This window comes from Mustela putorius, unplaced genomic scaffold (genome assembly GCF_011764305.1).
Source record: "Mustela putorius furo isolate JIRA1106 unplaced genomic scaffold, ASM1176430v1.1 tig00000224_pilon_pilon_pilon, whole genome shotgun sequence".
Taxonomy (NCBI): domain Eukaryota; kingdom Metazoa; phylum Chordata; class Mammalia; order Carnivora; family Mustelidae; genus Mustela; species Mustela putorius.
Window position 1 is genome coordinate 21030189 of NW_025421321.1, and position 26486 is coordinate 21056674.

Here is a 26486-nt window from a genome sequence, read left to right on the forward strand (position 1 = left end):
CCAGTGGATAATTTGGGCTTTTTTGTTGGGGGGGGGGTGTTTTGGGCTATTTCTATCTCATATTTGAGAGAACTGTGTGTTAAATGTTTTCCAAAAAGTCTGATTGTTTATGTAACTGATATAAGAGCTGAAAATGTATTCTGAAGGTCATTTAGTCCAAGCCTCTGACCAGAGAAAGGGAAATCCTAAGCAATTTAAAACTGTTAGTCATGTATCTAAGCTATTTTTAAGGATCTCCAGGAATAGAGATTCACCCCCACCCCCACTTCTGTAGGCTGTTCTCACATTTATACTAGAATTACAAGCAAATGGTGGTTTGTTGTGTTTTGTTTTTCCTTGGGCCTAAATCAACACACTTCTTGTTCAAATTCATTTCTACTGTATAGTCCTCTGTGGACCAGACTACCAATGCCAGGTTTCCTTAGTCCATATTCTATTTTCTGTTTATCAACTCATATTTTTCTGGCCTACTTTTCCTGCTAACAAATGCAATGCTATCAAGACCTTTCCCTTTACACAATTCTAGACTGCCTGATCCACAGACACTAGTAAGAGGCAATTTTGTTTTTGTTTTTGTTTTTAACTGCCAAGTAACAACCACCTACTAAGGACTTTAGAAACCCTCTGCCCAGATAGATATAGATATACACATAGACATAGATAGATATAGATCTATCTTGGTACTTTCAAGATATAATGGGAAATTAGTAAGCCAGAAAGAAGCAAAAGGAAAGCTTAGGGAGTCAGTGAAAGTGCAGCATGTGATGAACAAAAGGGAGGGTTGTCCCAGGTCTGGGAAACTAAGAATTGGAAAAGCATTAGTTAGTAGAGGAAACACAGTGAGTAACATAAATAAAGCAGGTGGCTATTAGGACAAGGAGGCTGAATGTCAGATCAGTTTCACAGAAGGGGGATCTGAAACATTTTTAGCTCAGTGAAGACAGCACTCTTTCTCTTAAACAGATAAAGATAATTCAAGGAGATATTGACTACTTGAATTTTATTTCCACTGAGGACATAACAAGAAGAAATTAATTTATGTCAGCAGAGAACGGATTTTCATTAAATTTAAAGAAGAAATTCTGCCTAGGAAAAGTTATTAAACACTTAGATGGAATACTGAGAGGGAGAGAAAATGAAATTGCACTGGTTTATACAGGCATCGTTTAGGGCAAATTCTCATATGCAAAAGAGAGTGTGGAGGATGTACATTCAGTTATTACTGAAAAAGAATGAATTACAAGTTCAGGCCATGTCCACAGGAGGTCACATAGCCCTGGTCTGAATGCCATCTGTGCAATTTCCCAGGGTGTGAAAGGAGTGATTTTAAAAATCTCTCTGTACCTCAGTTTTCTCAGCTGTATATTGGGGGAAATCGCACCTACTTTAAAGGGTTGTGGGAGGATTAAATAAATTAGTATGTATAAAGAACTTAAAATAGTGCCTGGCACTGGGTATGAGTTATGCAAGATTTTGCTATTACTGTCCCTGTTGTTAGTAGGATCAAGTCCAATGACATCTTGCCAGAACATACTAAGGAATGATTAGATTTTATGTGACTCTAATTTTAGGTGATAATGTATTGTCCTTGTCTTCTTCCCTCCTCCTAGCTCTCCAGCACAATCTCAGGACTAGCAGTCAAGAAATTCATGTTCTAGTCCCCTCCTCCACTAACCAGATATGTGATGTTTCTTATTTTAATTCACTAGTTCTTAGTACTCTTGTTGTTTCAAATTCTGTTCTTTCTCTCTCTCTCTCAATTTACCTTCTTCTTCCAGCACTCATTTTCTTCCCCAATCATCTTCTTTCCTCCTATCTCCTGTTTCTCTTTCAGTTCTCAGTCTCATTTTCTCAATTATTACACATCCTGAGCTCCACAGCTTCCCTGGGTTTCATCATCCTTCAATCCTCCATCCCTTGTGGGCAGAAGACACTAAAGGATTGTATATTTGGCCCCAATCCAAATCTTTATTGCCTCGATTTAGGAAGAAACACACCATTTTCTGTGTTATACAAACAAGGACTTTGTCCAGGATGGATAACATTTGGGGTCTAGGAGAAGGGGAGGTGCCCATCATTCTTTATTTCTAATAACCTCTGGGAAAGCGCACAGCTCTCAGCTAACAGTCAGAGAGAAGTGCCATTCCCAGATGAAGAATTACTCATATTTTTGAAGCTCTACCTCTTGTCTGTGTTTTTATGAAGGAAATCAATGTAGAGAGTAGAAGAGAAAACAATGGATGAAATTCAAGTGGAAAGGAAAAACATCAGCAACAATAAAAAACAACTTTAAATATTATTTGAAACCAAAAAATAGAAACTGTGATGGAAACAAAAAAGCCATATTATTTTAGTTCCACCTTTCTAATCTAAACAAACACTGAAGAGGCCAGAGGAAGAGAAAATTAATGATGTATGAATCTAAAAATTCTCATATAATGATAGAAACTGACCAATAAGGCATATTAAAATTTACACAAGACTCCTTTAAATATTAACAACTAAAATTCTTATAGATTTCCCAACTACTCTGGTAAGAGAGGTTTGGGAGCTGTTTTTTACCCAGATCACTCTTTTGAAATATCCCTGTGGTGGATGGCTTATTTTGAACTCACTGGGAGCTCATTAAATGAGTTTAACCCCATAGTTTTCTTATGGATAAAAGTCTTAAAATGTCATTATTAATATTAGCTTAATTTTTTCCATGTGTTTGAACATAATTGTGGCTCATTCCAATAAAGAGTTAAATAATAACTAATATTTAATAATGATAGCTAAAATTCCATCAAAGCAAATTACTCTTGGTTATTGTCAGAACAATCTTAGAGCAAGACTTAATATAGTCAGATTTTCATAAAACCCCCAGGAATTGTTAGGATATTGTCAATCAATAATATGAAAATGGTACTTTGTAAAAACTTCAAAATTTCAAATCCCATGCCTGGTCACAGAAAGTCATGTGTCTTACTATAAACACAGACTTTTTAGGTTTCTATGGTCTTGTGTAGAAAAAAATATATATTACATAGACTATTTAAAATCATAAAGACATATTTTAATGACATGTTTAACCAATATATTTGTGAAGATCTTAACATGATTTCAAAGACTTTTAAAAAAATGCTTCTCTGCTTATATAATTTTTATATATGTCATATTTTTGTATATATTTCTGTGTTTATACACATATGCACAATCATTTATATATGAAAAGTACATGTTTTCATCATTTTAAAAATCTTAGAACTCTAGGTCACAGGAAGTTGACCCAATTTTTAAAATAGGGGTTCATGTCTTAACATTTACAATGTACAATATGTTACATCCTATTTTTACAATGTTTTCAGTTGTATTGATTAAACATTTAGTCCCTTAAGGTTCACATGCAACGATTTTAAATAGTCACATTATTTCCTGTTGCATTCAGATAAAGAGTCTAAGCTGAAAAGTACTATCTTCCATATGGCAGCTATAGTTATATGCTACCATGCCAGCTATTCCCCTAAGGAAAGTCCAGGCATGCTTAATTATAGAGAGACATCATTACTTAGGAGAAAAACATGAGTCTTTAATTTCCTTGCCTCTGCTGGACTGGGGCAGTTCATTCTGCTGAATCCAGCAAAGTCTGAGTAACACTTAAGCTTAGCTGGTTCCACATACAAGGCCTGGTCTTGTTAGGTCATCCACAACAGCAGCTCCTAAACTGTGATCAGTGCTGTTTCTGTTACGGAATGTCATCCACACAGAATTCATTATGCCTATAATTAAATACAGAAAGCCCCGCCTGATGTTAGGGCGCTTGTGAAGCAACTGTTCTTCTTGGCAGCTCCTCCTTTAACTTTTGGACCACCAGATCCCTCCTGGGAACCAACCTAAGAAAGTGCTATTTGAAGTTGCACTGGTTCCTGTAATGTGGCGTCAGTGCATTTCTAATTACAGTCCAGACAGTTTTGAGCACAAGTTACTAGACAAGAGTCCAGGTCAGCGTTTTGGCTTGCCAGGTCAGTCTTGTTCTCCTCCCACTTCTTTCCAATAATAGCTTCTCATATATACCAGAAATAGCATAGGGAATACATCTTTCTAACTCTTAAGAACTGCTCTTGAATTCAATTTTCGGCAATGTGTTGGGAAGCCAAACTTATCCAAAGAGACACTACCTTCTCATTATGTAATTTCAATTAAATGCCCAGTGTACCATCATCTAAGCCTTCAGCAGAACCACGTTCTAACTCAGCAAGTCTAAGTGTCTGCTTATGTGATGGGGATAGATCTTTGTACTTGTGCTAAATCACCATGGACTTCGATAATTTCAATAATGTTATCTCCCAGACTATGAAGCGGATGCAAATTCTGTGTTGCTGGTTTTGTGAAAACTAAGTATTTTCATTCAGGAGATTAAAAACTGTAGTTCTTCCAATGCAATACACTGGGGATTTACTTCTAGTTGCATTAAAGTAAAATCAACCCATTAAGCATAATATTAATAGAAGGTCAACAAAAGCAGCAAATAAGCAAGTTATAGAAACGAAGTGCAATGAATCCTGACAAGCTATTCTGTTTCATTATTATCATGACATTACGAAATGGCACTAAATGTAAGGGTCTGCCACAATCTTCAGTTCTGAAGTCTTTATTATAAGTCAGCCATTCATACCAGCAGCAAGCTGACAACCCAAAACAAATTCCCAGCATCCACTAGCTGTTTATTAAGTAAAACAGGTTATGTCATATAATGGACAGAGTTGCCTGCTGGGGTAATGGACACACCTGGGCTCGGATTTCAGCTCTGCCATGAACTATGTGCCTTTTGGCAAGGCAGCTTTTCTAATCCACAATTTTCTCCTCTGTAAAATGGGAATTTTATAAAACCTATTCACGTAGAATGTGTAGATATAAATAAGGTTAAGATGGACAAAGCACACTGTACAATGCTTTTCACTCAGTAAGCACTAAACAATAATTAGAATAACTTACAATTCTAAACAGAACAATTTCAAATTTTTTTCAAACACAAGAGGTGCTTATGGCACCAAGAAAAGAGGGGCATCTAGCGCATCTTTTTAAATAATTTTAGGTCTACTATTTGGGGGGAGAAACCACATATTTTTGTAGATTTGGAGAATATTATGAGAGTTATGGTTAGACTCGTAATGTTTTTTTTTCCCCAATATTAAATTATTTCATTTGTTCAGATTTTACAAAGAAGAAACAAAGAGACGAATGCCCTCTTTACTCAGCTTGTCTGTACCAATGTATCAGTGTGTAATAAGAAAACTCCACCAAATCTTATATATACTATTGGGCATGAATGATCTAAACTCCCTCTAAAATGACCCCAACATAGATTTATAGAAACATGCTTAACATTTTCACTATTAACATTTACAACACTTTAGAGGCATCTACCCTTGCTGTCATTAGATATTTCTTCCCAATGTTCATGTTTTTCTGGGAGTTTTCACCTATTAACTATTCATACTCTGAAATAAGTCAGCCTAAGTTCACAATGTATTAGTTGCCTGATTATGTATTTCTCGATTTACAATCTTGAAAACTGAAATGCAGAGCATCGGTGATCTCACTCTACTTTTAACAGTGCTTTGGAGGCAATACCACATCTGGAATTTAGTTGTTCAGACACCTTGCCACATTCTGTTTGCTCACACTGTGTAAATACCAAGGCAAGAAAAGGATTTGAGAGAACACTGCACCCATTCCCATATTCAAGTAGAACACATGGAATCTATGCTTAAAAGAAGTGAGGGGGGAAAAAAAAGCCATGCAATTTCTGAAGAGCTCTAACACAATTATCCAAAAACCTTTTTCTTCCCCAAAACCTAATTGGGATATTTTAAGTCTTACTATATAGCAAAGACCAAGAAATTTACCAATTCTTGTGTTTTGAGTAATAGAAAAGGGACCGAGCTGTAAAATTATACATAAGTGCACAAGAAAAAAAGTATATGAGGTTTGTATAATATTGTTTTGTACAGCAAACTCTAAACATTTAGAATATGTGCTGAAGTGAACATGAACTGAAAATTTTTAGACCGCAAAAATGACTTATTCTTAATTATTTCAAAAACACATGTGCACTTCTTGAAAATAAAGTTTGCAGAGAAATTTCAAACAGCAGCTTTATATCTCAAGAATAAAACAAAATGTTAAGTATCTATGATACTTAATTTCCAATGAATATTTATAGGAGTTAAGGTGTGGCCACCAAATGTTTACTGAGAAAGGAACACAGAATGGGTCAATGACTGCTTTTCAGGAACTAGTGTAGCTCAGGGTGCTGCTTCTCATAATACAGCTAAGAAGAGCATAAATATTATATAGTGTTAGTCCTTTCTGTAGTCAATCATTTTTTTTATCAGTTTATTATTACACTTTCTCTAAAGGTATCCAAAACTGGAACATGATTTCACTGGCAAATATATAAATTTACGGTAAAAAATATAATCTGTTTATAATAACTGCAAGAACATCTTACTTAAGCTTTTAAAGCTCGAACATATTACCTAGCTTCTCTGCAGATACATGTAAATAACCTTAACTTATAGGAGAGCCTCAAAGACAAATCTTAAATAGAATAGGCCGATTAGATATCTATATCTACACACCGGAATAAATATAGTAAGAATCACTCTTTAAATATAAGATTGAGAGGAATGAATGTATTAGTTTATATGGAGGGTGATAGTTTTTAAAAATGTTTTTGTGTTAAAGGCTTTCTTAATAAAAATTCTGAAACAGAATAAATCAAGAATTAAGTACCTATGTAATATTTTTCTTTATTGCAGCAGTTAAAATACTGAAAGCCTAGAATCAAAATAAACCATTATACACTGTCACAAGAAAGACATACTGAGTAAGGCTCTTGGAGAGTACAACATAGTATGACATTGCCAATGGGCTCCAAAAGCCTATAGATTTGCTAGGTTTATCTGGGGAAACTACATGATAAACCACAGAAAGCGTTCTGATAATTTTCACAGACAGAATCAAGCGTTCCTAACAATGAATGCCCTTAGATTTCTTTATGTAACCAAACTCACAAGATTCTAACTTCCTTAAAGAAACAATCTTGTTTTTCCCTATGTTCCCTTATTCAGTCTACAGCTTACAGTGGGTGCTTAAACAAATTTTATTAACTGACAAACAGAAAATAATGTTTTCTCTTTTACTCTGACCCCCTTCAGTGTGTTTCCTACAGTGTGGCCAGAGTGACATTTTTGAAGTATAAATTTGACAAAGGTGTCAAATAAACACTAAATTCTTTCCATTATTTTTCTATCACACTTATAAAGATTCAAATCCTTGATATGGTCTAGAAGGGTCTGCAAGACCCAGGCCTACTCCTCTAAGACCTCCATATTCCAGGGCCTTCTCTCAGTTGCTAAAATATGCCAGGCCAACTCCTATACCAGGCTTTTCTCCTCTGCATTTACATGGTTTACTCCTTCTTGTCTCTCAGCTTTAAACCTCAATCTTCAGGGAAACCTTCTTTGATTAGGTTAGTTCACACTATTTTAAGTTCTCACAATATTATGTATTGTGTATGTATCTTGTCTTCCAAAATACATACCACCATTTTAAGTTTCCATCTACTTTTTAAATAACTATGTCTCCTCATTGGAATGCAAGGTCTAGCAAAGTAAGAACTATTTCTGAGCGTTTACTTACATATTTTTTTACCTGAGCCTGCTACTCAGACACATAAAAAGCATTCAATCATTATGTGCTGAATAAAGAAATGAATGCAGATATGACTGAGTGAATATGGTTGTCTATCTGATCACCTTAGTAAAGTCATAGAAAGCATGGGCTTTATTAAGTGACATCTATTATACTACCATGTTTAGTAATATTTAGTAAATAGCCCTTTTAAGGATATGTGTTTATGTCCATTTAAATAGGGAAAGTAAATAAAAGTGACACTGAAGAGTCTAGTATGAAATTTTAGTATAAATGACCCTAAAATACATGAAACCTGCAAATTTTTAAAAGTATAACTTTACTTCTTATTGATCAGCTTTTTATTCTCATTTTTAAGCTAGACAGCCATGAAATTCACTAATTCTTTTAAGCTGCTAAGAAACTATTAGTCCTCTTAAGTAGAGATTTATTAAATAATAATGGTCCTGGGGCACTTAGATGAGCATGATTCACTGAAAAAGCTATATACCCCACAGGTATCCATCATTCAGGAAAGATGACATTCTTGGATACTTGAGTTCTGAGGCTCATTTTCAGGGTCAAAGATCGTAAGTGATATATAGGTTAGTTCTATCTCATCAGTCATTTATATATATATTTTTTGAATAATCCCTGAACCTGAAAAAATATCAACCCTCATAAAATGGAAATCTCATTCAGCAGAGAAGATAATATAAGGCTCTAGAATGAGAGTGCCTGTAGTTGTACGCAGGCTCTGCCACTAACCTGGTCCTGACACATAACCTTTCTTGTGCTCTCTTTCCATCACTACATAAATAAATAAATAAAACTTGCTAGGCTTGAATAAATTAGAGTAAGGATGAAACTGACCTCGTTAAATAAAAATATTCTAGAAAACCATAGTTGCAGAAGTTGTTGCAAGACATTCTGGGCCAGGAAAAAAAAAAAAGAGAGAGAAAGAATATTATTATTGCCTTTTTAGTAGTTCTGACTGTATTTTTAATATGAAGGCAACTAAATAATATTAGGCTTTATTAAGTTAAAAAAGAAATTGTGGTTAGAAAAAGATATAATTTGAATCTTATTGAATGTTTGTTTTAATTTTTTTTTCCCTAAATTTTCTCTAATGAATGAGGATATGTTTTCAAATTAGTTTTTAAAAAGGATGTGGAAATCAGTGTGAATAGTGGCCAGAGGCAGGGCTCTGCCCATACTTCATCTGAATAGAAACCACCTATCTCTGGCCATCAATACAGGATTGGTGTAGGGAAAAGCATCCATTCTCAATTAATTATTTAACAGTCACCTGACACACATGAAATAGAGAAAATACATAAAAATGGAGCCAATCCTTCTGGGCAGATGGACTCTGCCTTTATCAGTCCATCTCCCATTTCTGTGATAATGAAAAGAATCCAGCCTTTTGTTTTCCTTTCATGACTAGTGGTGATCTTTGCACTCCGTTTTCAGATCAAATTTTCAAAACGAATCAATGCTCCAGAACCATCCTGATGGATTTTCTTTTCTGAATTGAATTACTTTAAGCATCAGGTACTATACTGCTCAATTATATATCTTGGTAATTCCAAATTCTTCCTTTTATGGAAAGAGCCTATCCACTGGCAAAATAAAATGCATTTCAGAAACATTTAATTCTGCTTCTCTTCAACATATTACTTTTGCCACGCTTTCTCCACTCTTAAGTGTTCCTGATTATGCATGATCCCTGGATCCCTACATTTAAAATGCACAAGAAAATAAAAATTTTAATTTAAAACACCCTCCCACACAGAACAAGCTGTCATTGTGTCATATTTGTTTCCTAATTTAAGGAAGGAAGTTATATCTCATGTGTCCTTCATTAAATTTTCTGCTCTGTATTTTAAAGTGGCAATGGGATATGTGGAGCAATTTTTCCCATAAAAAATGTTCTATTAAAAAATATATTTCTATTAACCAGTGAAGAGATATGGAGCTTCAAATTATAAAATAGCAAATCATCATATTTACCAGCTACTTCATTCAAGATTTACAACTAAATTAGATAATAGAGAGGAAAAATATGTACTGTTTTATTTTTGTAAAACCTAACTATAAAGCCTGGTACTAAACCCATGGAAATTTACTGGTTAAGCTGCAGTGCAGTCTAGCCCATGGAATACACAGTCTTCTATAATTACTAAAGCCAAAACAAAATGAAAACAAAAACCTTCATGAAGGCAGAGAATAATAAAATAGCCCTTTATTGTTTTTTTTTTTTTTCCATAAACCCATGAAGGTTACAGAACTCTTCTTTTTCTGATGACCAGCTTTTTCCTTCCTAACAAACTCCCTTTGCTGTTTAAACAATTACAAATTTTATCAAGTCTTCATTTCTCTTCAAGTCAGATGAGAGAGAACTGCCAAGTCTAATAAGATTTACAAGGGCTAGTTCCTCTTAGAAGTGTCAGCAAAAAAGCAAAAAAACAAACAAACAAAAAAAAGCAGAAGACATTATACAATAAAATTCAGCCACACATACAGCTTTTGTCCTCACAGCTTTCAAAATCAGATTTAATAATTAATCTATTTTAAAACAATTACAGCCATAAATGTCATTTAGCCATGTGCTGTCTTGATTTGACCCATGCACTATCTACTTTTTTTTTTTTCTATCTACTTTAAACCCTGACACCTCTGTTGCTCAGCCACAAATATATCCATGCTTCATCTTTTTCATATCAGTCACTTTCTGGTCATAGGCTTTTCGGTATTTATACAGTATTTTTCCTTGGTCATTGTCATGTAGCAATATTGGAGACACAAAAATGAATTTTATTTATTAAGGAAAGAAAATAAAACTTAGGTATGATTTGTTTTTCATTCCACACTTTTAATCCTTAAAAACAAGAGAATTTGCAGGTTGGCCTCCACGACTCAGATAAATACCATTAGCTAAATGTACTCAGAAAATCTCTTACAATCCTTCATATTCATCCCTTGTTTATTAGCCTACAGAAACTTCCCAGTCCAACAACGTCTAAATTTCTGTGTTACTTATCTTCCCAAGACATCTGCTAATTAAGAAATATGTTATTTAATCTCTAACATTTCTAAATATTAGCTGACCTGTCTCCCACTTCAAGAAATCACAGAAATCACATAATTTTTCCTAAACTGACAGAAGTTAGACTTGGACATAACCAAAGAGACTAACATTAATTCCAAGAACCCTCCTCCCTCTAATCCAGAAAACCTTCACATGGGCCCCCTCCCACGCCCCTTTTTCCACAACCAGGAGCAGGACTTTCTACTTTACCTATAAAAGGCAAAGCAGTTCCTATGAATCCTGTTCCCCTTCTGTCCTTTACCATGAATAACAAACATGGAGATTCTCAACCATCGTGAACCTGTCCTGCACGTCACTCTTCACCAAATGTGTGCCCAATCTTCTAGATGCCTGTCTGCATCTTAGGGGGAACACCTGTGTGTTACGGACTCAGAGGTGGCAGAGGAAAGCGCAGCAGGTGTTGAGGCGAGCCATGGCCCAGTTAAGTTGGGGGAGCAGCCTGACAAAGAAGCCGAGGAATCCCAAGAGGAGAGGTCATTCCACTTGCCACCTGTAAGTGAGCGGGGTCGGCACGAAGGGTTCCCCTGAGCAAACTGAACCCGGACATGGGGCTGCTCAACCATGAGGAGAACGCCAAAGGAGGGGCTGTGGGAGGTGCTAAGGCAGAGAGGCCAACAACAGGTCTTCACCTCGAAACTAGCTGAAACGCACTGTCCAGAGAAGGACGTCCCCATGCACCAGCCGGCCCCACCTGCCTCGCCCTGCCTCCCCGCGCCCTGCCCAGGCCGAGGCCCCCCGGTGGGTCAGGCGTCGGGCCTTACCTTGGCTGCAGTCCTTGCCGCGGAAGCCGGTTCGCGAGCAGTCGCACACCGCCTGGTCGTCCACCACGGAGCACACGCCTCCGTTGAGGCACACCCCGCCCTCGCCCTCCTCACCAGCCTCACACGGGCTCCCCCCGCCGCTGTTGGGCGGCTCGTCGTCCAGCTTCACCTCGCCGCTGTCCACGGGCAGCGCCTGGGAGGAGTTGACCCTCACGTCGCGAATCCACCCTTTAAAGGGCTCGCGCTCCCTCACGGAGGCCAGCGTCAGCTTGAGCGCCGCGGCGCGCAGTTCCGGGGGCAGCCCCCCCACGAAGAGCCCGCTGAACACGGTCATGTCCCTGCGCTTCGACTTGACCTCCACCCACTTGGCCTCCACCTGGTCGATGAAGAGCGTCGTGTTGCGGAACTGCCGGCGGATGCGCACGTTGTGCCATGCGCCGTCGTTGACGGGCGTGTCAGCCAGCAGCGTGGCCGGCTCCGCGCAGAAGATGGAGAAGCTGAGCTGCAGGCGGCCGCCGCGCGTCAGGATGAGCTCCAGGAAGTCGCAGAAGCCCTCGTCGTCGAAGTAGAGCACTAGGCCGCGGGCGCTGCGCGTCTTGAGCTGGAAGCTCATCTCGCTCTCGCAGCAGGCGTTCCACTTCGGGAAGCGCGTCCACTGGCCCTCAGCGCCCGGGAACTCCAGCCCGCTGCCCAGCTCTGCCCAGCAGCCCAGGAGCAGCAGCGAGAGGCACAGGAGAAAGCAGCCCCCGCGCTGGAGAAGCGCCGTCCCCATGCTCGGGGCTGGGGTGCGGCGGGGGGGTGCCGGGGCCGACAGGGTCAAAATGGTCCTGGACACCGTGATGTAGAAATAAGGGTCCGGAAACAAGTAGGGTAAGGGGATGGGCAGGAGTGGGAGGGATGCACCCTCCTTTATCTAGCTCTTTTTTTCTTCTTCTTCTTCCAGCAACCCCTCCCTCTCTCCCGATAGTCCCCTCCCAACTGGAAAACGTAGACCCAAGTTGTACAGGGCAGCAGCAGATCTTCCAGACCAAAGGGAGGATACACTTTGGAAGCAACGTTCTGGAAAAGGCGTTAACAGAAGGTCAAGGGAAGTCACTTATCCATCTGGGTCCCATGACCTAGTTCAAGGGCATCAGTGGTGTCAACAGATGCTTCACTCCTCAAATACTCTCATCTACCAGGTACCATCCGTGGTACCCGGCAAAAGCGAAGCAGTTAGACTGTTGAGAAGCAAATACTTCTCAGGGAAATACAAGAAATCAGCAATGAACCAGGATCCTTGGATACTTGTAAATGCCTCAAGTGTTTCTCCTCCAGATGTGCTGTCCCAAACCAGAAGGGAGAGAAAGGTTCCTTGCCTCTGTACGGGCACCACTTAACCCCTGAGTAGCTTCAAAGGCCTGCTTCTTCTGTCATATCATGGGCTTCCTGCATCACTGTAGCCAACGCAGAATTCCTTATGCATGGCCTCACAGGCTGGATTTTACTTCTCTTTTTCCCTCCCCAACAGTAAGTTTTGAACCCAGAAGCTGTGGAATAGCCAGAAGCTGTTAGGTGTCACAACAGCTCCTCTTCTTTCCTCTCTCCCTCTGCAAGGCCAAGCTAAGATGCCAGCATATCAGTTTGTTGTGTGTTGGTGATGCATTTTGGTTTTGTCTTTTTATAAGGACCCAGAAAATCTGCAGAAAATTAAAATAAAAATTAAATTCTAAAGTCATTTATAGTATCATATAAATCATTATTCAGTTCAGAAACCAGGTAAATAACCAGAGTTCTTAGGAAACCAGAGTTAACCTTACTGGAAGGGGCTTGTTTGTCCTGATCTATCAAGGAAGACCTAATGTCTCCTAATAGTTAATATTGCACTTTTACAATCTGTCATTACCCCCTTGCAGTTTATTATAACTGTTAATAGGTAACCCTCTCAGAATTTTATAGATCTAGGTTTATGGTTACCTTTTACTTTTCCTGAGAAAGTTTAATTTTTAAAATATAAGAAGAAGAAAAGACGCTTTTAGGGACTTCTGCTTATGATGTGTACTGATAATATGGACAATAAAAATACAACCTAGTCAAAACTCAGTTAATATATATTTTACAACAGGCAAGGCAGATCAAACTGCAACTGGAAGCTGCTGGCTTGGATTTGTATAGCATTCTTACCATTTTATATTTTTCACAGAAAGAATATCAACAGTTTCTTGGGATTCTCTTTTAAATTTCAAACAGTATTTTCCTCCTTTTATTAAAGGAATAATCTGTTATAGGAGAGGTCATCTAACTGGAGTCTTATCTATTTGAGGTAGCATTTATGTCTCAATTGCCATAATATTAACTCCTTTAAAGATGGGTAAAGTATTTAATATTTTGCCAGCAGTGATCTTAACTCCTCTTCAAGTCCTTATGTAGCTGTCAGTTCTTGGAATTTGTGTGGTCAGAACAGTAGTTGGCATGTGTGTCACCTTAGCTGCTATGCCTCCAGAATGCTAGAATATAAAGTCATATCTTTGAATCACTCACTATAAAATTACCTCTTTATTTAACTCTAATCTGTCAGGCTCCTGAATTGGTACAGAAATCATAACTAGTGAATTGCTTTTAAGTCTTTTTTTTTCCTACCAAAAACATTACTCTCACATTTTGACACACACACACACATACCCCCCAAAAAAAAGAAAGAAAAAAAAAAACCACACAAATGGTTCATTTGGTCATGTCAAGCAAACACATGCATTTCCCTCAGCTTTTCCCACTATACTACACCACTTCCCTGCACACACATACACACACACATTTATTGCCTGGACATAGAAGCTCACTATCCAATTAACACTTTTTTTTCCTACAAGCTGAAACTAGCAGTAATTTATGGCACCGCATTGTGCTGCTGCTCCTCCATGGAGGGAGCTGAGAGCATTTCTCTTCAGTACAGAGCAATCCCTACAGGTGTCAGCTGAGAGCCACCACCAAGCCAGGGGATCCCACTTCAAGTTCCTCCCCAGATGAAATTGATGACTGGTTCTCTCTTTTTCAACACAGATACAGCACAGCACATACATACACATACACATTGCCCAGTAGAAATAAAAAAGACATAAAAATCTCAATTGTTTATTTATTATGGCTGATACATTTCACACCATCAGCAATCACCAGCCATATCTTGTCTACTTCTGTGCCAAGCCCAAAGAAAGGTGCTCTTAAAAATCATCCTAAGATAGCATATTATTCAATATACTCTCATTTTATAAGTGGACTCGGACATCTGCCAATTTTTCAGTCATTTGCAAAATAAATCTGGAATTTTAAGATTAAGAGTAGTGCTTTGAAACCATCCAGAAGCTTATGTGTTAGAAAACCTTTGTGTGTGTGTGTGTGTGTGTGTGTGACTCAACTAGAGCCGATTATTTTATTAATTAATATTATATAGATCACAAAATCTTTCTTCACCTCCTCTCCTGCCCTCCTCCACTAATGCACACCTTGACAATTTTTTTAAGAGATAGAGAGTTGGGGGGAACACATATATATTCTTACCACTGGGGAGGTCAACTGACTCTCCCAGTTCTTAGAGGAAGCTCATTGTGTGTGAGAGAGTATCTGTATTTATATGGAGAAAGGATTCTCTCTAGGTGCCGGAAAAACCTGGTGAGTTCACAAATTAGAGGATGAAATAAAAGGATCTGAAAAACAACCTAATGCAGCCAAAGGAAGAAGCGCTCTAATTCAAAAGCAGACTAACAGCCTCATTAATCTTTTCTTTCATTTCCAGAATCAAATTCATTCCCAAGCCACTGGAAGGATCAATACAGTATGCTCATCCGCTGCAGTTGCATTTATTTTAATATGTTTATAACACACATACACATATGCACACGTATCTTTCCATGCATCCTTCAATACATGCTACCACAAAGAAACTGAAATCTTTGGGTTAATTTTTAGAAGTACCTTTTCCCCCCTCGCTTTTACAAAGTCCCTCAATACCAATGCACACCCAAATTCTCCCTGGCTTTCCCGCCCAGTCTCTAAGCTCCATCTCTAATACCAGTGCAGTTTCTTGGAGCCTGGAGTCAACTGCACAAATTAAGGGCTCATGGAGAAAAGAAATAAAGATGTAGATACAGACATATTTTATTGCTTTGGTTTCTAACTTGTCTGTTTTCTTTCTTTTGCCAATAAATCACTGCATTCAGCCTTTAAGTTACTACCTCAGTTCCACCATCTCATTTTCTTGCCATCTATTTAAAAAGCTTCATGCAAAACGACGAAGATCTATACTCCTCCACCCTCCCACCACCCATCCTTCCTTGTGCATTTGTGGCAGATCCTGGCTCAGTTACTAGGGGGAAATATATCCTTCTCCAGGTTGCCTCGCCCCATCCCCTCCCCCAACCCAAATTGAGCTTCTTTACCTGCCCGGTTATTCCCCTTAGCTCGACCCAGAGCCTGAAGCATGCATCGGTCAAAGCGAATTTCCTGAGGTCTGTGGATAAGGCGACTGCCGCTGCCTTTTCAGAGGCGTCAGGCTTGAGCGTCTATCTCCAGGAGTGCGGGAGGGGAAAACAGGCAACGGAGGGGAGCAGGAGGAGGAGGAAGAGAGGGAAAGAGCTGGGAAGGAGGAGGCAGTGGTGGAGCCTGAGAAGGCTGGGTTACGTGACGCCGGGTGCTGTCCTTCTGAAAGAGAAGGGCGGAGCTGAGCTCTCCGCAGTACCATGGAGAGCGGCGGGCCGTCCTCAGGCGAGGATACTGGTGGGCTCGGCCGGCGGGCACAGCCCCTCCAGGTCGGGATGCTGCGGCGGGAGGTGTTTATACCTTTGCTTCGTCCCTTTGCAGGGGAAGCCCGATCCTGGAGGCGGGGACCTGCCGCAAGAGCTTCTAACTTGTCACCACCCACCCTCCCCCTAGAGAGAGAGAGAGAGAGAGAGAAACAGAGAGAAAGAGAGAGAGAGAGAAAGAGAGAGAGAGAGAGAAAGGGAGAGAACCGGAGAACCACGTAGCCTACTGAGCATGCCCAGGCCCCTGCTAGACCCACGGAAACCTGTGTGGAGATTCCACTTCTCCGGGGTTTAGTCGTGATTGGGCGAGGGTACCTGAAAGGGTGCCAGGGAAGAGCTCGGCAGCTAAAAGGAAGGGGGCAAGGAGTCAGTGATTAAGATGAGCTCTGGTTTTACTTGCGCGCTTTGGTCTCCTGTTCCGAACCCCTGAAAAGCTGCAGCTTTTCGAGGAATGCAGGGACAGGCAAGACTCACACAGTCGCTGGCATTTCCCCCAGATCCAACGTCCCTGCCCCACCCCTTACTGTGGACCTAACCTGAGTGATCTCTTCAAACCTTCACGATCTGCCTAGGCTGTGCCAGGAAGACGTGAGAGGGACCTACCCGGCTAACGCGCCAACTTGGAGACCAGACTCAAGTCTGTCTGACAGGGTGCTTTCTGCGACAGCCTCTTGTCTTCTCCAGCTTTCCGTGCTCGCCTTGGCCACTGGCATTCTGAGCTGAATCAAGTTCTCTACCTGTTTAACTCTTGTCTCCGTCTCCTCCTTTCTTTTGCAGCTGGTAAAACCTAAAGGAAGTGAAACTCTATGGGAAGCTCTAACCAAATCATTGGGCATGCCCAGTAGGCATTGCTGGGTTCGGTGACAAAGGAGTTAACTCTCAGAGAGCTTGCAGAATAGGTGGTAGAAAAGTCCGAAGTGTGTGGCTTTAAATTACAGTTTGAGTGCTATGGACATTTAAATTCCTAACCCTATTATATTCTTAGCCTGGGTTAGTTTTAGAGCAGAAACAGCAGACATATTTATTTCAACACCACAACCCTAAGAGTTCCAGCCTCAAATGCTGTAGGATAAGTCTATTTTCTGCCTCTAGGCTCTATAAAGCAAGACTGTAAGAACAAGACAAATTCAGGAGTATTCAAATAATATACATTCCAAATGCAATATTCTATTCCTTCCAAAGAAACCATAGCTTATTCTTATGATAAGTGTATTTATACTTTCGCTACCTTTGTAAAAGAGTCTAAATAACTTGAAGGCAGGAACCAAAAGTTTTATGATTTTATTATCCTTAGAAAGGCAGTGTGTCACGTGATTAAGTGTTCGGGCACTAGAATCAGGTTGTCTGGGCTTGAGTTCCATCTCTGCCATCATTAGCGGTGACCTTCAGTAAGATAATTTACCTTATGATGCCTCAGTCACCTCATCTGTAAAATGGATTCATTAATAGCTCCCATATCTGTTTGATATTGTGAAGATCAAATAAGTGGGCATAAGATATTTAGAACTGTGTTGAGTATATACCAGCTATTTTTATTAGTTTCAAACCTACTCTGTTCTGTTTGACTCAATGGAAGTCACTTCTCTGAAATCTAGATTTTATGGCCTTAAAATAGGAATACTAGTGATTGCCAACTCATTCCATAGGATTTCTCAGGGAATGGACTGAAATAATAACTGTTAACCTGACTTTTTGAAAATTTAAATAATGTAAAGCTAAGTCTCAAAAATAACACCTAACCTAAGTTTATGCAGTCATTAAGTGAATTTGGACCCCCCTCCACCCAAAATAGTCTATTTAATTCAGGGTCTTTTTAAAGAATTTTTCTATCATTTACCAGTAGGTTCTAGAGAAAACAGCACATAAGATATACCCATATGGGGGTGCCTGGGTGGCTCAGTGGGTTGAAGCCTCTACCTTCGGCTCTGATCATGATCTCAGGGTCCTGGGATCGATCCCCGCATCGGGCTCTCTGCTTAGCAGGGAGCCTGCTTCCCTCTCTCTCTCTGCCTGCCTCTCTGACTACTTGTGATCTCTCTATCAAATAAATAAATAAAATCTTTAAAAAAAAAAAGATATACCCATATATGTCTAGTACAGAGGTAAACCATACTACAAAAGTAAATGGAATGGAAAACCAATCTTTAAGAATTGAATCTAGGGGCGCCTGGGTGGCTCAGTGGGTTGGGCCGCTGCCTTCGGCTCAGGTCATGATTTCAGGGTCCTGGGATGGAGTCCCGCATCAGGCTCTCTGCTGAGCAGAGAGCCTGCTCCCCCACCCCCCCGCCTGCCTCTCTCCTCTCTGCCTACTCTGTCAAATAAATAAATAAAATCTTTAAAAAAAAAAAGAATTGAATCTAAAGTTTCCATGATGCCCCTCAGATCTTATATGTATATTCACCAATGAATCCTATGGTGATAGCAGATTTCTACAAGAACTCATAAGAGACAAAACCCTATCTTTTATCTGGAATCATCAAAAAAAAAAAAATCAATTGCCCCTATTGCATATGACCTGAACAATTATCTAGTTTAATTTTGCCCTTGTAAATTTTGGTCTTCTCTTCAGATGGGCCACAGAGAGCTCCCATTGGATCATAGCTTTAATTGGGCTCTCTTCTGTGGTTTTGATTCAAATGTGCATTAAAATTCTTATTCCTCATTCGTAAGTTTTAAAGATTTATTTATTTATTTATTTATTTATTTATTTATTTGATAGACAGAGATTACAAGTAGCCAGAGAGGCAGGCACAGAGAGAGAGAGGAAGGGAAGCAGGCTCCCTGCTGAGCAGAAAGCCTGATGTGGGGCTCGATCCCAGGACCCTGGGATCATGACCTGAGCCGAAGGTAGAGGCTTTAACCCACCCCTCATGAGGTGCCCCTCGTGTAAGTTTTAAAACAAAAAGTCCTCTGTGCCCACCCCTTACACACACATATGCACACACGCACACACAATCTAGACTGAGGAACTACATTATGTGCTGGAGTTATCTGCTTTGCAATTATCAGATTTAAAGTAACTACTGTATCTAGCTAGTCTAAGGAACACGGACAGCCACAGATCTGTTTGGGATTTTTTTTCAGTTAATATGCAGAGAGGAAACTATCAGTATGTCCTTAGAATGGGGAAAAAAAATCTGAACATAATTTGATGATAAAAGCTCTTACTTTATTCCAAAGTATGACTTCCTGTGTTGTTTCTACATAAACTGCTCCAACTTTCTAAGACTTAGTTGAGTTTTCTCATCAATTAAATAAGAATAATAGCATCTCACTTCACAAGATTTGATGGGGATAACACCAAAGTTTAATGTTAAGTGCCTACTCCATGCCAAACAGCACTTCAAGTGTTTTACTTACATTAACTTAGTTTATCACTCAAAACAAATCTAGGAGGTAAATTCCAGAATTTCACTTATTTTGCCAATGAGAAAAGTAAAGCACAGAGGGTCTGACCCACTCAAGCTCACATTTAGCAGGTATAAGTGCAAGGAAGGATACAAATTGATGCCTGTGGTGTTAAACACCTTATTATATGACTTTCATCAAATGATCAAATATACTGAGCACACTTCTTGGCACAATGCAGATGCTAATGAATGTCAATTCTTTTTTCCTTCCTAAGGGTTTCATCAAGAGCAATCTGGGAAATTAAATGGCAAGTTTTTAATGTTATAATGTCATTCTTAATGACAAATACTGTATGAAATATCTTAATGGAAACAGGTGAGATTCTTTAATGTTTTATTCTGTTGTTATTTGTGGGTAAAATGTAAAATTATTCCTACAGATCTTATTTTGAGGCAATTTAACATTTGTCAGACCAATCTAGTATTTTTCTAGAAAGATGAAAACTAGAGTTACTTCCTGTCAAGTCACCTTAGAGAATCTACCAATTTTAGGCTACAGTAATGTGTGAAGGATTTTAACTCTTGCCCCTTGCTACCACTCAGAACAAATGAGATAATTGTGAAATCAAGATGGTTGTTTATGATTATGTCTGATTGGGAGAATTTCTGACAACCCAAATATGGAAACATAAGTAATATCTCATGCCATAAACTGGTAAACATTTTGCAACAATGAAAATAGAAATGTATGATCTCCATAAACAAATATATTCCATAAGGTATTAAATATTAATGAACATTCTAACATGGAAACTGACTCCACACTAAAAATAAATGAAACTAAGTGGTAAGATTTTTCTGACTGATAAATGAATACAGAGAGACTCTGTGTTTATTGCTGCAATCATAGCTTGTGCTTTAACATTAGGAAATCAGTGTAAACACCTACTTTCTCAATTAACATTAAGGCAAAGTGGAGTCTTTGAGACACCCATGAATCCCCAAATTAATATGAATTTAGAAGGTGGCTTTAACTTTACTAGTATAAATAATTTAAGAAGAAATGCATGGTAATAATGAGGAGGAGGGATATGAGTTGATATGCATCTAATATATTTCTACTAAAGATAGTAAACAATTTAAAAGAGCAATAAGATTTGTCACTCAGGGTATTTTTCTGTTTGCTATGAAGTAGGTAACCAAAATGAAGCCATTTTTTTCTGCTGAAATAATGGTATTACTAGGGAGAGATCAGATTACATGATATTCTCAGCTAAATTTCAGATTAATAATGAATTCCTCTAACCAATTACAGTATCGTTGTTGCATCATTGGAATGCTACTGTTTAGTTCACCAACTTATTTATTTTAAAAATAAATATAACCCTTGCTAGTTGGTTTGTGGCTAAATATCTCTATCTGGTTTCTTTTATATAAACCAATATGGGATTTCTAGTTTAAAAAGTTGATGGATAGTTAATGAACATGCTGCTATAAATACCTCATTTTCAGCACAACAACTAGAGGAATTTCTAAATGCAAGGCAATGCAATCAAGTATAGGGATTTAGACTCAGGTATAAGCTGGAGAAAAAAAAAACACACTGCAATTTAAATATAGAAAAATCCACATAATTTCCTATGAAGTTGACCATGGTACTTTCAGGAGAAATAAGCAAACTCAGTATGTTACATGTCATGCTCCATGGGGAAAAAAAAAAAATCTTCAGCATCATATAAAAGTAATCTACTTTCACGTGAGTATATAATTTTTCAGTAATCATAAGATAGAATGTGATTTTAAAATGGCTACAAATAATTAGAATAATGGAAATTGTTAAGTTACCAAGCTATAATAGAGAGGCAGATGAAGAGGTTCTTAAGACTAGTGGTTAAGTTCTAAAGGATGCACCTGCTAAAGAGGTTTCACTGTGGGAACCTTGCAGTGTGTCTGTCTGATGGACAATGTTTTTAAATTTAGGGCAGCACTAACACTTGGGTATGTTCTGCCATGCCTACTCCCACCCCTCTTTCCCCATCAATGATGAAAAATCTTTCTGAAGAAGAATAGCAGTTACCACCAGAAACCCCTGTTTGGGAGTTTCTCTCAAAATGAGTGGCATACTTGAGCCTGTCTTCATCATCCCCCTATAGAAAGTTATGTCTCCTTCTATATGGAAACTGTCTCCATACCACCACCATCACCCCCACATACAGTCAACCCCTTCCATTCACAGCAGCCAGATTCCAGGAAAGGAATTTTCTCATTCATCAGAATCTAGCCATACACTTATATTTTCATTGAGTCCTAGCAATCAGTTAATTTGTTTAACCAGTCCTGTTTTAATTTCCGTTACTATGGCTTTTAAGTGAAGAGCTGGAGAATTGTGCTGAAGTTAATGACATGGCAAGATTCAGAGCCTTGTGTCTTGATCCGTTTAAGCTATTTCTACTCCTAAAAATCTGTGGAAAATCAGATTTCTGTGAAATATTTGGTATTTGGCTTTTTAAACACATCCTGTGTGATTTTAGTTTGTTTGTTCCTTGTTTGTTTCCCATTCTTATCACTTTCCTGTTCCTATCACTAAGCTTCATTATTTTTGTAGGGGTCTCTCCTTCTCCTCTACTTTCCATGTTTACCTTTCTTATCTAGTTTAGTTAGTTTTTTTTTTACTCTGTTGCATCTGCTTAATATTATTTTTGCTTCCTATTATATATGTAATTATTTAAACCTATAAATACACACATATATACACACAAGTATTTAAATATGTAATCACATACACACACAAACATTACTGACACCAACTCTTTTAGTATTTCTGGATCTAGTTCCAAAATTGGAGAGGGAGGGTCCCCTGCCCAAACCACCACCCTGCCCCAGCACAAAACCAAGCGATTCTCAGACTCTAGCAGAGTATCTAAGAATTCAATTTAATTATGACACAATCCACCCAGGGATGCCATCAGATTCCACAGATTAAAAATTTAGTCCTGCAAGACTGCCCCCCAAACCTCCACTTCATATTCAGGTTGTAAGCCCCAGGCTATTGTTACCTGTGCATCTGACTGGCTACAGATTGGTGGTTCTAATGACCTCTTCCTTGAATTTGTTTAATTTTCTAGTGTGACTCACAGGACTCAGGGAAACACTTAACTTATATTTACCAGCTTAGTAAAGGACATGACAAAGCATACAAACCAATAGCCAGATAAAGAGATACATAGAGCTAGATGTGGGAAAGAGCTTGGATCTTCTGTGCCCTCTCCAAGAGTACCACTCTTCTCCAGATTTCCACAGGTTAAGCATGCTAATAGCTCTCTGAGCCTAGTCTTTTTGGGGTTTTATGGAGGCTTCATCACATAGTTGTAATTGACCAAGTCATTGGCCTTTGGTTGATTCAACCTCTAGCCTTTTTCACATGGCCTGAAGGTGAAAGAGTGGGACTGAAAATTCCAACCATCTGACCACATGGCTGGTCTTTCTGGCAACCAGCCCAACCTTTGGAGGAGGTCCAAATGTGGCCTTCATTAATTAAAAAACACCCGTTTCACCTTTAGGAGCCTAAAGTGCTTTCAGGAACTATGGATGAAGATAAGAGAAAACTGAGAAATATATTTTGTTCATCTGAATAATCAAATATATATCTCATAAATCAGATCACATACACAGAGTTAAATATGTTGGCAATAAGATAATGGTAGATATTAGATACACTCCATTGTAACTTCACAAATTAGAGTTCAGACACCTACTTTTTTATATAAAAAAAAGTTGGGCTTTCAAAGTTACTTGTAATTCAGAATTGACAAGAGTTTTATTTTATAAGAGATTTATTCTTGCTGAAGGAAAAATGACAGTAAAATAGAGATGAACTGGACCCTAAATTATGCTTGTGCACTTGATCTAGACATCCCACTGAATGAGACTATAGGCAATGCTAGGCAATTTAATTTTCTCTAGATCAAGGAGAGACCAAGAGATCAAGGAGATTGAAATGACTGACAAAGTCTGGCATGCAATATACATGAATTAAGTAAACAGAACTGGGGAAATGATGAAGATTAATTGGCACTGTGGACAACTAAAAATCACATACTTCTCTAAAAATTATATATATATTTATAATACATACGTATAAAGATAAATATAAATAAATATATATTCCTCAGCTCTTAGCAGCCTGTGTCATGTGGATCCACTGTTGTCAAATCTTGACTTTTCAAGAGCATTTGGAAATCTGGAATCTGAAGGAAAATCTGATTTTAAAAATCGTAGCTCATTAAAAATAATAACCTCCATGACCACTGTGCACGAGACAAAACAGATCTCTCCGCTGGTTGGAAATGGCACACAGGCTGCCTATGTGCCACCTTCACTTTGTGTTCACATAGACCCATGCCAACTCACACTCATATATTATTTTTCTCTGAGTTCAAATGATTTATTTACATGTTCTAAACCCAGCCAAGGATATAGACTAGAATACAAATATATACAATTAAGACTAAAAGTTTACCTTTGTAATTATGAAGATGATTTTTTAAGTAGCTTGGCATATGAGAAGAAACAATGGATTCTGAATCACATATGTTTCTAGTTCTGGCATTGTTAATAGTTTCATTTACTACTCTACACACATCTCTTAGCTTTTCTCAGTTTACTGCCTGCTTGATTTTTTGTTGTGGGTTGAATTTCGTCCCCCCCAAAACACAAGTTGAAGTTCTCACCCTCAGTATCTATGACTACAGCCTTTTTTGAAAATAAGGTCTTTGCAAATGCGATCAAGACTCCTTGGTAGAATCTCAAGAAAGGATCAATCCTGATTTCATTTATATTTCATTTCAGATTTCTAACCTCCCAAATTGTGAGAAAATAAATTTATGTTGTCTTAAACCACCTAGTTTGTGATATTTTGTTATAATAAGTCTAGGAAACTAATACAATATACATGATAGACAGTTTAGGGAAATACAGGTATGGACAAACAAGTATAAGAGGTGATTTGCTAGATGATTTTACATATCATAACGAATTCATATAACAACCTTCAGATATAGACATTCATTCATTCATGCATTCATTCATTCCCTCTCCCTTGCTCTCTTGTTTTCTCATTTTCCCTCTCTCCCTCCATCTCTTTGTCTCTCTGACTCTCTTAACAAACTATGGCTTAGATGGGGTGCCTAGATGGATCAGTCAGTTAAATGTCCAACTCTTGATTTCAGTTCTGTTAATGATCTCAGGGTTGGGAGATGGAGCCCTGCGTTGGGCTCTGTGCTGGGCATGGAGCCTGCTTATGATTCTCTCTCTCCCTCTCCCATGGCCCCCTCTCTCTACTCCCACATGTGCACTCTCTCTCTAAAAAAAAAGGGATATAGATATAGATAGATAGATAGATATGGCTTGGAGATGCTAATTAACTTGCTCTGAAATTAACAGATTGCTTCTTGATGGAGTGATGATTAAATCTAAGACTAAAGCCCTTATTCTTGTTCACTGCACCATTCTGTCACTGTACTTCAACAACAGAAAATGATACAATAGAATATAAAATTATTTTTCTGGAATCTTCTTTAAATATTAAGAGATTGAAAATAGGGAGAGAAAAAAATACCAAAACTGAAAAAGTAAACATACCTTATTGTATAATTCCCATTGCATTTTAACATAATTTATCATGGTAAATAAATTCCTTTCTAATCTCAATCTACTAATATTATTGAATTCCATCAAATGCTATTTCAATGTACTTTATGCAATCACACAATTTATTTTCTTTCCTCTGTTAAAGTGATTAATAATACTGGTTAAATTTCCAGTACTTTCCAAAACTTTTAAATTCCTGCCATACACCCTATTTGTTCACAATATATTACTCTTTTATTAATTTTATTTGGGAATTTTTTTAAGATTTTATTTATTTATTTGACAGACAGGGATCACAAGTAGGCAGAGAGTCAGGCAGCAAGAGAAGAGGAAACAGGCTGCATGCTGAGCAAAGAGCCCGATGCAGGGCTCGATCCCAGGACCCTGGGACATGACCTGAGCCGAAGGCAGAGGCTTTAACTCACTGAGCCACCCAGGTGCCCCTATTTGGGAATTTTTATATAGGAATTCTACATATAAATTTATGAAAGAGAATGGCCTATAATTTGGAAACAAAATAATGTTATCCTTATAAAACAAAATGGGAAATGTTTGCTTTTTTTTTTTTTTTCCCTCATGCTTGGTAAAATATTCACCAGTGAGGCCAACTAAACTAAGACTTTATATTTTTTTCATTCATATAGAAAATTTAGAGATTTTCTATTTTCCCTAGTATTAGTATTTTTTTCTAAAGATTTTATTTATTTATTTGACAGAGATCACAAGTAGGCAGAGAGGCAGGCAGAGAGAGAGGAAGGGAAGCAGGCTCCCTGCCAAGCAGAGAGCCCGATGCGGGGCTCGATCCCAGGACCCTAGGATCATGACCTGGGCCGAAGGCAGAGACTCTAACCCACTGAGCCACCCAGGTTACCCCCTAGTATTAGTAATTTTTAATCCTCTCTTTTTACCTTCATAACTCAAGTAGGGAGTTACTAACTTTAATCATCTTTCCTAAGAATCAAGGTTTGTTAATTTTTTTATTGTATATTTATTTTCCATGTAATTGATTTCTGCTTTTAAAAAATATTCCTTTTATTTTCTTTAGGTTTAATGCACATTTTCTAACTTCTAGCTAAGTTCTTGAGATGCTTACTTATAATATTATCATTTAAATATCTTCAAAGAAGATTCCCTGTTAGCATGACTTTAGCTATGACTG

The 26486-nt window shown here is 38.3% G+C and overlaps 1 protein-coding gene across 24 annotated transcripts in view; it reads right to left on the bottom strand.

Moving 5' to 3' along the window:
• The window catches only part of NRXN1 (neurexin 1), a 1166360-nt gene extending 1149958 nt beyond the window's left edge, over positions 1 to 16402 (bottom strand). For 16 of the 24 annotated variants that reach the window (XM_045077826.1, XM_045077825.1, XM_045077832.1 and 13 more), the window contains exons 1-2: positions 15966 to 16401; positions 11551 to 13229 (exon numbers count right to left, since the gene is read on the bottom strand). In XM_045077826.1, coding sequence (XP_044933761.1) covers positions 11551 to 12322 — 772 coding nt within the window. In that variant the 5' untranslated portion in view covers positions 12323 to 13229; positions 15966 to 16401. Of the gene's footprint in view, positions 1 to 11550; positions 13230 to 15965 lie in introns of all 24 variants that reach the window. The other 8 variants (XM_045077824.1, XM_004752835.2, XM_004752837.2 and 5 more) reach the window with 1 other exon arrangement.
• Between the last annotated feature and the right edge of the window lie 10084 nt (positions 16403 to 26486).